At 44.3% G+C, this 13,287-nt stretch overlaps 1 protein-coding gene across 3 annotated transcripts in view; it reads right to left on the bottom strand.

The window, feature by feature from the left end:
- Nucleotides 1–7,473: 7,473 nt before the first annotated feature.
- The window catches only part of LOC129838787 (dedicator of cytokinesis protein 4-like), a 145,720-nt gene continuing 139,906 nt past the window's right edge, over nucleotides 7,474–13,287 (bottom strand). For all 3 annotated transcript variants that reach the window (XM_055905961.1, XM_055905962.1, XM_055905960.1), the window contains one exon: nucleotides 7,474–9,947. In XM_055905961.1, coding sequence (XP_055761936.1) covers nucleotides 9,480–9,947 — 468 coding nt within the window. In that variant the 3' untranslated portion in view covers nucleotides 7,474–9,479. The remainder of the gene's footprint in view (nucleotides 9,948–13,287) is intronic.

The following is a 13,287-nucleotide window of genomic DNA, read 5'->3' on the forward strand; positions in this document are numbered from 1 at the left end:
GTCTACCCCGCCCTCCATTTGCCAAACCTGACCACAATTCCATCCTCCTGATTCCTGTATCAAGCAAAAACTAAAGCAGGAAGTACCAGTGACTCGCTCAATTCAGAAGTGGTCAGATGACGCAGATGCTACACTACAGGACTGTTTTGCAAGCACAGACTAGAATATGTTCCTGGGATTCATCCAATGGCATTGAGGAATACACCTCCCCAGTCATCGGCTTCACTAATTAATGCATCGATGACGTCGTCCACACAGTGACTGTACGTACATATTCCAACCATAAGCCATGGATTACAGGCAACATCCGCATCGAGCTAAAGGCTAGAGCTACCGCTTTCAAGCTGCGGGAGACTAATCCGGACGTTTATAAGAAATCCCACTATGCCCTTTAGATGAACCATCAAACAAGCAAAGCGTCAATACAGGACTGAGATTGAACCCTACTACACCAGCTCTGATGCTGGTCGGATGTGGCAGGGCTTGAAAACTATTACTGACTACAAAGGGAAACCCAGACGTGAGCTGCCCAGTGACACGATCCTACCAGACGAGCTAAATGCCTTTAATGCTCACTTCAAGGCGAGCAACACTGAAGCATGCACGAGAGCACCAGCTGTTCTGGATGACTGTGTGATAACACTCTTGGGAGCCGATGTGAACAAAACCTTTAAGCAGGTCAACATTCACAAAGCCGCTGGGCCAGAGGGATTACCAGGACGTGTACTCAAAGCATGCGCGGACCAACTGTCAAGTGTCTTCACTTAAATTTTCAACCTCCCCCTGACCGCATGTAATACCTACATGTTTCAAGCAGACCACCATAGTCCCTGTGCCCAAGGAAGCAAAGGTAACCAGCCTAAATGATTACCACCCTGTGGCACTCACGCCGGTAGCCTTGAAGTGCTTTGAAAGGCTGGTCATGGCTCACATCAACAGCATCCTCCCGGACACCCTAGACCCACTCCAATTCGCATACCGCCCCAACAGATCCACAGATGACGCAATCTCAATCGCACTCCACACCACCCATTCTCAAGCGGTACCGGAGCGCCAAGTCTAGGACCAAAAGGCTCCTCAACAGCTTCTACCCCCAAGCCATTAGACGGCTGAACAATTCATAAAAATCGCCACCGGACAATTTACATTGAACCCCCCTTGTACACTGCTGCTACTCGCTGTTTGTTTGTTACCTATGCATAGTCACTTCTCCCCCACCTACAGCTGCACCATCAAGAGCATCCTGACCGGTTGCATCACTGCCTGGTATGGCAACAGCTCGGCATCTGACCGCAAGGCGCTACAGAGGGTAATGTGTACGGCCCAGTACATCACTACCCCCAAGCCATAAGACTGTTGAACAATTAATCAAATGGCCACCGGACTATTTACATTGACCCCCCCCCCCCCCCCCATTTGTTTTGTACACTGCTGCTACTCGCTGGTTATTATCTATGCATAGTCACTTCACCCCTACCTACATGTACAAATGACCTCAACTAACCTGTACCTCCGCACACTGACTCGGTACCGGTACCCCCTTGTATATAGCCTAGCTTTCTTATTCTTATTGTGCTACTTTTTATTTTAGCCTACTTGGTAAATATTTTCTTCTTCTTGAACTGCACCGGTACTGCACTTAACACTGGTTAAGGGCTTGTAAGTAAGCACTTGACAGTAAAGTCTACACTTGTATTCGGCGCATGTGGCAAATAAAGTTTGATTTGATACGAGAGAGAGAGAGAGAGAGAGAGAGAGAGAGAGAGAGAGAGAGAGAGAGAGAGAGAGAGAGAGAGAGAGAGAATACCTTTCTCTGACATTGCATGCTGAAGCTGTGGTAACCACGATAATAGGTAGAATGACGACAGGTCCTGAGCTGTTCAGGCTAGACTGACATGATTTTATATCAGTCTATAGATCACATTAAACACTTGGCCATGGTGGCTATGCCATGTAAATATAATCTATTCATTATATGTCTATGCGCTATGCCATGTCCCAATCACCTCACCCAAATGAAGCCGAAAATTAATTTCCAGCAAAGGCAGAAAAGTAAACTTGAGTGCAACAACTAACCAGGGTTGTTCTTTATGTACCTCCTTGACTCCTCATAACACGATTAGGAGGCCAGAGTGAGGGGGGAGAGAGAGAGAGAGAGAGAGAGAGAAGAGAAGTAGGAGGGAGGAAGAGAGAGTGATGCCCAAAAAATTGATCTGAGATGAAAATGAGTTTTCCATCAAAACACGCTAGCTGCCTCCACTGTAAATATTTCAGGGCCCACAGTTGGTGGGAATCAGTGTGAAAGGCAGCTAGCAGCTGGTGCCTAGCAGGATCCTCCCTGCTGGTCTGGCCGGGCAGCCTCTAACACACACACACAATCACACAAACACCCCACTGGGTACACAGTGGCTGAATTAACACTGTTTCCACACGAAACTAGAACATAAATATACTATGATTTGGGGGATTTTCACAAAACGTAATCAATAGACGGATCCTTTGAAAGAAGGATTGTTGACATATTTGACATCTGTATAGTATAATTGATAAATAATTACTTGAAGCTGGAATACTTTTGACATGTTGGCCTCACCCAGGCCTTCTAGAAGACTCAATGTTTCATATATAGGTTTTACAAAGAAAAAACTGGTGTCATTTGAAACTTTACTGCTTGCTCTGTAATATGAATACTTTGATTTCAATAACAAATTTCCTACATAAATGTTTGAATATTGAAAACGATTAATATTAATGATTATAATGATTTGGCAAGTGTTTTTATAAATTATTAAACACAATATACTCTACGGGCATATCAAAGTTCCAGAGCAGGATCTCTGCTGCTTTTAAGAGTTATGATCCAATTTGTAAGCATTACCAACATAGTGAATGTGAAAATGGATTCAAAATGGTCGCCCTCTGCTGGAAATTTGCAGGATGTGCAAATACAATTAAAGGGCTGTGATTGGTTGCTAATCCTACTTTGCCAATTTATCTGTATAAAACGGGCCATTTAAAACTAGCAGAGATCCCACTCTCAAACTTTGATATGACCATACAGCACAGGTGTCAAACTCATTCCACGGAGGGCCGAGTGTCTGCGGGTTTTCGCTCCTCCCTTATACTTGATTGATGAATTAACATCACTAATTAGTTAGGAACTCCCCACACCTGGTTGTCTAGGGCTTTATTGAAAGGAAAAACCAAAAACCTGCAGACACTAGGCCCTCCGTGGAATGAGTTTGACACCCCTGCCATACAGTATATTATGTTCAATAATATACTGTCCAATTTTATAAATAAAAAATGGTGTATTTTCAATATGCATGTTTATGTATTTTTTTCATAGATGAAAGTAAGACAATTTTTCTTAATCAAACTACCTCTCATATTACAGAGCAAACGGTAAAGCTTCAAATGACACCAACTTTTGCTTTTGTTTTTGAGATGAAACCCTTTGAGGAAACCCAGCGATATTCCAACATCAATAAATCATTTCTCAACTATGCTTTAAGATAGAAATGTCAAACATATGTCAACAATCCTTCCTACAAAGGACCCTTCTATGGATACATTCATTAAAAATCCCCCAAATCATGTTGTTTAAAAAAAATTCTAGTTCCATGAGGAATCCCTCAAAGGTTGTTCAAAAGAAGTCCAATGAAATTCATTCAGTCTAGAAGGCCAATGGGTCACCATGGCTAATGTGCACCGCGTGATATTCTAATCAGCTCATAAACCAGCAAAATGTGAAGCTGACTGAGACAACTCTGAAATCACATGAAGTATCTCCTCTATAGCATTGCCGTATGTTATCCGAGGAGAAAGACCTTGGGTTTAATCTCCAATACATTATAACTTCACTCTACTATACCACACATCGAAATCCACAACACACACAGAGTGAAAAATACAACCCCATCAGCTACCCTGTGTTGGACAAACGAGGGGGAGCTGAGGCTTGGACGTTCTTGGGGGGGGGGTACCTTATTGATCAGCTAGTCTGGGTGGTGGCCTGGAGCACTTGATTTAGCCTGATGCGAATTTCATTAACACAGAATTACAGAAGATTCTGGTAACTTTGGTAAATTACCAGTAGGGTGGGTGGCTACCAGTAGTGTCCATAAAATACATTGTACTAGAGTGCTACAATGTTACTGTGGTGTTATCAAATATTTTTACTGCCTCATACGCAGTACTTTCTCTCCACCCCCCCCATCTCTTGCTTTCTCTCTCTTTCTTGATTTGTTTAGACCCATCACAACAGGATGAAAAGTTAATAGAGGACAACCGCAGGGAGAAGAATGAGAAACAGTCGTCATGATTCCCACCACATACAATCTTATGACATGACCAGAAAAATCCATAGGAGGCTTTGTGAAGGACAAAATAATCACTCATGGAAAGCTCACTGAAGCCCTCAGCACAGTCAAGTCATTTTCACACTAAAATCAAACCATGTGTACCCAAGCAGTATATCACTCCCACCAGAGCCTTTGAAATATCCTGGTCCACAGCAACCATCCCTGCCTACTCAAACAACACATGCCTCGGCCGCTGCTCTTCAATCAAAATGCAATATCAGAAGTGAGATGGAGTTGGGGAAACCCGAGAAAGGGTTTTTCTTCTGCATCCTGGTTCGACGACACACAGTTTGTTTTGAGTTTATCCTGCCTTTGAAATATTGTTTTTCACGCTTTCGGTCACTTCACTAAACCATTTAGTCCCTACTATAACTCTAACTTTAGTCTAAACCATACACTTGTATTCAGTCGCTGAGTCGTTCTACTAATGTATTTTATAGTATGGCTTTTGAAGTCATGACACCTTACAGTGTCTGACAGCTCCTCCTGTAAATGATTGGTTCAGTTAATGAGTGTTTGACATTACAGCAGTGACTCTGTGCTCTACACTTTATTATACAACGGGTGGGTCTAATCCTGATTGGTTAAGTTAATGAGTGTGTGACGTTACAGCAAGTGACTCTGTGCTCTACACTTTATTAGTGTTTAGGTGGCGGTGCCGTATGCGTACCTTTGTAATCCCCAACCGGCTTCATCGGGCTCATGTTTATTCATCTGCGCATCGCTGTAGCAAGGTCACTCAGGCAGAACTAAGGTGATCATCAGAGAAAGAGCGAGAGAAGATGTGTTTTGGCAGTGTTGAGCTCCAGATAAAGGGGTCCCTCTGGAGCTTCTCAACAGCACAGGGGGTGGAGCTGGTGTCAAGAGGGCCAGAGAGGAGGGTCCTCTGTGGGTATTGGAGCAGGGTAAACAGGGCCTCTAGTCTGGAGACCTTGGACAATGAGTAAGTGTTCAGGATGGGGAGGGAGATAATAAAAGTACAAGTTCAAGTGCCCGGTGGAGGGTGCGACACCTCTCACCATGCAGTAGTGATCAGCATTGCGCATCCATGGCTGTTAATTTCCTCTCTTTGAGTTCAGTGACGTTACCTCTGTACCATAATCTACCTCAAGCCACTTCTCCGTCTGTGTGGGTCCTCTGATAACAAATAGCAGTGTCTGAATAATAAAAGAGAGCGATGGCATGATCCTATCTGTAGTGAACTGAAGACGTAAACACTCCTCGACCCACACCTTGCTATTGAACTTGCACAAACGCTCAAATAGTCAGCCATGCAGGAAGGAAATTCAAAGGCATGCTAAGAAACTAGTCCCAACCAGGACAGACCGAGGTAGTTAACAGTGCCTTTCAACACGTGTCTTTTTCCCCAAGACTACCATTCCTTTGTGCTTTTTTACTGGTCATTTACCAATCAAAGTCCATTTAACGTAGTCCTTGTGCTGTACTAAGCCCTGCACAGGACTCCCATTGGATTCCCATGATTGCCGATTCTGATCTAATCTAAGACCTTCACGTGTTCTCCAGGACTAAGGTATGGACTCTTTAGCAGGCGTGTTGGTATTGTGTCCTCATTATCGACAAGTAATACCTTTATAATTGCATTGGCCATTTCAGCGAAGCCACTCTATGCACAAACATTCATTTATCTGGACGAGTAAGTCACAAACTGATAGTCCCCTCTCTCTCTCTCTCTCTCTCGCACACACAAGTCCTTAACAGCCGAACCCTTTGAAACTGCCAGGTAAATCCCTACATAGTGGAGACAATACTCTTCCACTGAGAACAACACACACTAAAAATGTAACTTCACTCATTCTGGCATGAAAAAAAAAAGAAGAGAGCACTTGAAGCTGTCAGGTAAATCCCCATAAGCCAGGAGCACAACAAAGTTGATATAGGAAATAAGACGGATAAAAAGCAGATCAATTATTCAGAGGTTCTTTTGAAAATTCCCTCCTCTCTGAAACGCCGGATCTCCGTCGAATTGCTCCAGCTTTCTTATCCCAGGGAGATTTAGCACAGAGAGAAAAACACCAAGGGCTTCTCTCGGGTTGTGTGTTATTCAAAATGTGCCCTAGGCAAGGTTACATTAAAACCTGCCTTCCCTCGCTAATTCATTTTTAGCACCTATGGAACACTTTGCCGGATGTTTAGCATCCAAATAACGAGGATAAATTGTTCTGCCGAGTTGGACCACAGTTTGAATGATGTATTGTTAAAACGTATGGGTGTTATGTTATAGTGATTATTGGAAGCCACACAAGTTCACGACATATAAATATCATTTGCCGTCGTGCCTTCGAGCTATTAGCTCAGTTAGAATGAAGCTATTTTCACTTAAACACAGGATGTCTAGTTTTTGCATCCGCAAAAAGTTTTGTACATAATGATTAAACCCTTCCCCGACCCTGCTGAGACCGTCTTTCAGTCCATGAAAGCAACACAGCTTCCTTCCTGCTAGTGAAAGCTGAATGTGAGGATGATTGACAAACCCATTGAGGGTAGGATTGACAACCCATTCTCCTGGGTTCCAGAACGGAGGCACGTTAATCGCTCCTCCGGTACCCCGATACGTGTTCTCTCTTCCGAGAAGTCTTCAGGATTAGAGGGAATTCGTTTCTGACACGATTAAACACTGTCAAATTACCAGCCTCAGACACAATTACTGTATTACTGCGTCTATCAGATCGGGTGAAGGGTACTCCTCTTGGCTGTGATGTGACGTTGTGAAGAGTGCCATCATCCCGGCCCTAACCCACCCAGCAGACTAAAGAGGAGACATTCATTAGATGTGTTCGGTGTAAAGGAATATTTCCCTCGTGTGCACACGTTGTCTTATCTGATCACGCACCAGTTCCTCATAAACAATTACATCACCTTGAGCGCCCACAGTAGGTGATTACCGTTGAATTGTGTGGGAATGACTTTGATGACACGAAGCTGATCCTGAATCGCGGAACGTTGGAGTACACAGAAGACCACTATAACAATTGAACAAACATGGCTGTACACATAGACTATACAATGCAACTGTTATAGAAGTAACTATCAATTAATTGTTTTTAACAGGTTCGAGCTGGGAATGATTTAAAGGTATGCTCGAGCAAAATATTTTTATTACATAGGGCAGTTTATTGAGCATGTAAATGTGTTACTGTAGGCGTAGATACGCATTACTATAGACTTCTACACTCACTAAAACAGCATTTTTTGTGACATTTATAACAATAATTTGCTGTTCCAACATTCAAAGCTGTAAATGTGTTATTTTGTTAAAAACACAATATTTACAATAATAGTAATACACAAAGGTACTATATTTGGCATACTTACAACAATCTCATCATTATATAATTTACAATTTCTCAAGTACTGATTAATGTGAATATTTGATGAAAAAAATTCACAACAAATTAAAAAGGAAATGAGCCATACAAAAGTGAAACATACAAACCATACCCAAGTTAATTGTGAAAACCGTTGTACTGAATTAAGTGATCAATATTACGTGCAATTTTTAATGTATTTTTATTACAAAAACAGTGTGTTCTTCTCTTCATAAAACAGGGACAGGAAACCACCTGACGTGACGACTGCCTAGACACCGTAGGACAGGAGAAGAGGACTCGATACCAGTACGCTCTGTCCACCACGTACTGCATGTCAAACACAGAGAGAACACCTCACACTAACCCGGCTGTACTGTACAAGCGTGACTATACAATGATTAGTTGAAAAGGTTTTCGAAAAAAGATTCTAAAAAATAATAGAACGGCAGCCCTCGTGTGTGTGTGTGTACGAGTTGCTGGCATTCACTGAGCGGCAAATAGAGGACATCTTTTCTACAATACATACTGCACTTCAAATGCCCATTGTGGTCGGGGGTTAACATTTTGAGAGTTGGAGTCCTTGGTAATGTAACCACTGCTAACGTAGATTCAATTTGTGCTAATATCATATCACCATTCCTTACTTTAACAGTTGCCATTCTTACACCCCCACAATAACTTTTCATCTAAATGACTGGACTTGTCTCAACGTCTGTTGTTTTCATTGTGGGCTAGTACAAGATCAGCTTGCCTAGTCAATGGAGTGTTTCCAGGTTCAGGATTCCTACTTTGTCGTTACAGCATACACACAGTACATCTTCCTTTGGCACAATACTTGGTAAAAAAAAACAAAGATCCACCATCACATACATACTACACTCCATGCAGGAGGGTTAGGGTGTGTCCACATCTCTGGCCCCTCTGACAGCAATGGCCTCCAGTTGATTTACTTGGAACTACATACAATTTAGTGGCACATGTCAAATGCAAGAACTATGTGCATTGGTCAAAGGGGGTTTCAAAGACGGAAGGAGCTCTTTATGGCTTAGAGAGGAGTTTGAAGAAAAGTCAAGAGATTTGAGTGATTAAATATCACGAAGGCGGTGTATTTCAGAGTGACTTGTTACGACTACAAATTCTCCATTCCTACGAGAAAGGGATGTTCTATTACTGACCAAGAATAAAAACGGGGCACTGATTTTGAGCTATACAGCACTTTTCAAATGGTCAGGACAATGAAAAAAATAGCCAAATAGGTAAATCTTTGTTTCCTGTTCCGGTACAACGTGGATGTATGTGAACACACCCTCAGCTACTACCATAAACTGAAATGCCTATGAATGAGACCTCCAGCACCTTTCAGCCATATAAAAAAGTACAGTGTACTTCATAAAACGTGCAAGACTCATGGATAGAAGACTCTTTCCAATACTTAAGGCAAAACACTTCTTATATATAACCAATATATACATATTGGGACTATTACATCTATCAAAAATCTAAAAATCAACGCCTAAGTTTGTTGTGTCCATTTCTCTTCTGATAAACATAGCAATTTACCGCGTGGAACCTACTGTACTGGAGCTAAAAGTGCGGAATGAAAAAGTCAGTCAATGCAAAGCCCTTTCGAAAAAAAGATCTTCACAATGAGACAGACTCAAGAGTCTTGAGTCTGTCTTGGGCAGAGCCTGGGATTGCCAAATTGAAGAGAAGACAGTGTAAAAAGTGCAAAACGCGCCAGTGGTGTCACCCATCAACCCACGAGGGTCGTAGGTCCTCACCCAGCCTATAGCTGGGAGACCTTCCTGGGGAGAGGTCTGGGTCTGGGGACCTGGGGCACCCCGTCGGCCCTGCGAGGGTCCGATGCTGGGTCCAGCTTCATGCTGCTAGTACGTTGCTGGTGGGGCTTGGGGGGCAGGGCCGGGGGGTCCACACTGGGAGGGATGGAGAGACTGTGGGGCAGGGGAACCGGCCGACGAGGGTTGGTGCGCTCGTACACGCTGTAGGGCGGCGGCGTCTTGTTCTCGCGGCGGATGAGCTCGTCCGAGCCCGAGGAGACCGAGTTGGGCATGGTGGGTCCCTGGTGGGCGGGGTGGTCTCCAGTGGTTGCCTCGGTGCCCGACGCCTCGGACACACTGCAGCGACTCATGGAGGAGATGCCGCTGCTATAGCTACCAGAGAGGACGGGCGAGTTGGACACCAGTCCGGCCGACTGGCACTCAGTGGGTGAGGGCGTGAAGGGCGGCAATGAACTCTATGGAGAGACAGAAACAGAGAGAAAATCAGAGACAATGGAAAGAGAGAACCAATCAGAGGATCAAACAGAAATAGAGAACCATTCAGAAACGGAGAACCAACCACCATAGCTCAAACAGAGAGGGTACCAATCTCCTTAAGACTGCACATGTGTCCTTCACAGCCTAATGAGGTACAGCATAAAGGAACAATAAAGCCTATGAAGCGTAATCATAAAGACAACAGACAGATTGACAGCGCCACACTGCTTTTTCCACCTCATCATATGTCAGTGCGCACTGAGACGGAGAAACACAATATGCGGCAGTTCCATCGTGAGGAATCCAATACGGTGTCAAATGTTTTCTGAGAAATGACACAGAAATAGTGTTATATCTTGTTACACTTAACTGGATTCAGTGGAGAGCACAATTGACCTGTTATGTATGCTACAGTACGTCAGTATGGTGAGCATTTATCTTCAGTCTTGTTGAGAGAAGTTACATGAATATAACTTCTCTCAACAAGACTGAAGCTAAATGCTCGTTGATATGTTAATATTCCCCACATATCTCAAAGGCCTAGAGCGCAGAGCTGCCCCTCGCAGCACAATCAAAGACCCCACAGCAGACCTCCAACAGGCCCCATTATCTCACACACACGCACGCACGCAAGATCTGCGTTGCATTTGGGTTGCTGTTTGTGCCTCACTTACAATAAACTGCCAGTGCAAAGAACTGTAAGACTTTCTGAATGCAGGTTTGTAAAAGTAAAATGTCACTCCTAAAACTGCCTAGACACATGCAGACTGGTGCTAGATAATAAATGGCTCATTAGCAGAGTTATCTGACAGGCGAAAGCCAATGTGGATGAGAACATGAGACGACATGCAGGGGGAAGATAATTCAACTGGGGTTCAATACTGCCTGACAACCAACAGAGAAACCATATAGCACACAGACATTCAAAAGCACTGTCAGAACACACAACAGCATTAGTAGGTGAACAAAAAGAGATGCACATACCATTGACACACACACACACACACACACACACACACACACACACACACACACACACACACACACACACACACACACACACACACAAACACACAAACACAGGTATTGTCAGGCACACACGCACGCACACGCACACATTAGCTCTGACCCCTTTTAGTCGTCTGGTCAACTGTTTGGACGATAGGATGTTGGTCGACCGAGTTTTCTTTAGTCGAGTAGTCGCATTTGTATTTTTTATATTCTCACGGTGCAAGATGATTCCCTGTGTTGCTATGTGCATAACGGCAAAATGAACCAGCATATTGGAGACGAGAACAATGTGGTGGAGGACGCAGCAGCAGAGATGAGGAAACAGCCCTTTCCTTAGCCTAACTGTCTAAGAAGTGAGGAGAGAGGAACCCCCGACTTAATTAGGTCTATGGCCTAACTGTTAAATGTGCCTGGCTTTCTAAATCATCCATATAAACTCAGCGGGAAAAGAAACGTCCTCTCACTGTCAACTGCGTTTATTTTCAGCAAACTTAACATGTGTAAGTATTTGTATGAACATAACAACTCATTCAACAACTGAGACAAACTGAACAAGTTCCACAGACATGTGACTAACAGAAATGGAATAATGTGTCCCTGAACAAAGGGGTCAAAATCAAAAGTAAAAGTCAGTATCTGGTGTGGCCACCAGCTGCATTAAGTACTGCAGTGCATCTCCTCAAGGACTGCACCAGATTTGCCAGTTATTGCTGTGAGATGTTACCCCACTAGTCCACCAAGGCACCTGCAGGTTCCCGTACATTTCTGGGGGAATTGGCCCTAGCCCTCACCCTCCGATCCAACAGGTCTCAGACGTGGTCGATGGGATTGAGATCCGGGCTCTTCCATGGCCATGGCAGAACGCTGACATTCCTGTCTTGCAGGAAATCACACACAGAACGAACAGTATGGATGGTGGCATTGTCATGCTGGAGGGTCATGTCAGGATGAGCCTGCAGGAAGGGTACCACATGAGGGAAGAGGATGTCTTCCTTGTAACGCACAGCTTTGAGATTGCCTGCAATGACAACCAGCTCAGTCCGATGATGCTGTGACACACCGCCCCAGACCATGACGGACCCTCCACCTCCAAATCGATCCCGTTCCAGAGTACAGGCTTCGGTGTAATGCTCTTTCCTTCGACGATCAACGCGAATCCAACCATCACCCCACGTGAGACAAAACCACGAGTCGTCAGTGAAGAGCCAGTCCTGTCTGGTCCAGGGACGGTTGGTTTGTGACCATAGGCGATGTTGTTGCCGGTGATGTCTGGTGAGGACCTGCCTTACAACAGGCCTACAAGCCCTCAGTCCAGCCTCTCGCAGCCTATTGTGGACAGTCTGAGCACTAATGGACGGATTGTGCGTTCCTGGTGTAACTCGGGCAGTTGTTGTTGCCATCCTGTACCTGTCCCGCAGGTGTGATGTTCGGATGTACCGATCCCATGCATGTGCTGTTACACGTGGTCTGCCACTGCGAAGACAATCAGCTGTTTGTCCTGTCTCCCTGTAGCGCCATCTTAGGCGTCTCACAGTACGGTCATTGCAATTTATTGATGTGATTATGATAGGCTATAGGTCAGGCCCCGTTGGTCTCATGCATGCGATGCTAACATGTTTCACGTAAAAAAGAGCCACGGGATGAAGGAATATGTTATGTTTAAACAAATTAGGAGTTTCGGTAACAGAACTTTTCAGTCAGAAACAAGAAAGAAACTAAATGGCTGACAAGATGTTACTTTTGATCATGTAGTGTACATACAAAGCTCCCTTGGCCTCAACCCTCAACACCATATCTTCACCAGCAGCCAGCCCACAACCCATAAAGGATTCTAGCAAAGGTACCGGGCAGTTATATCATAAATTATGGAGAGAACTATAAATACATGTAGTTGTACCAGGTTCAGGGATATATAATGAAGAGGCTCTTCCTCTGGGTGCATAGAGAGGGAGCTGGAGGGTTGTTATGGTCTTAAGAATTAACAAAAAAAATCAGGCGAGAGGACCAGAATTGAATGCAACACTTTAACCTGTTGCCTTGAACGCAGCTCCCTAGCAACTCAACAAGCATCAGCTGCTACTCATTGCTAATCAGACTCCACTCTGTTCTGCAGTGCATGTTGCGTGGTGTTGCTAGCCTTTTGAAGTCTTGCATTTCTCCTTCTCTACCTTCTATCTGGAATCTTTTACGTTCTTCCAAGGACCTCCTAGGAGTGATTGCCATCACCACAGCCGCCTATCTACCACGGCCTGGCGATGATGTCTACCTGAGACTCAAAGCCAAACCCTACCTTGGATCCTTCATCTG

Source organism: Salvelinus fontinalis, chromosome 39 (genome assembly GCF_029448725.1).
Source record: "Salvelinus fontinalis isolate EN_2023a chromosome 39, ASM2944872v1, whole genome shotgun sequence".
NCBI lineage: Eukaryota > Metazoa > Chordata > Actinopteri > Salmoniformes > Salmonidae > Salvelinus > Salvelinus fontinalis.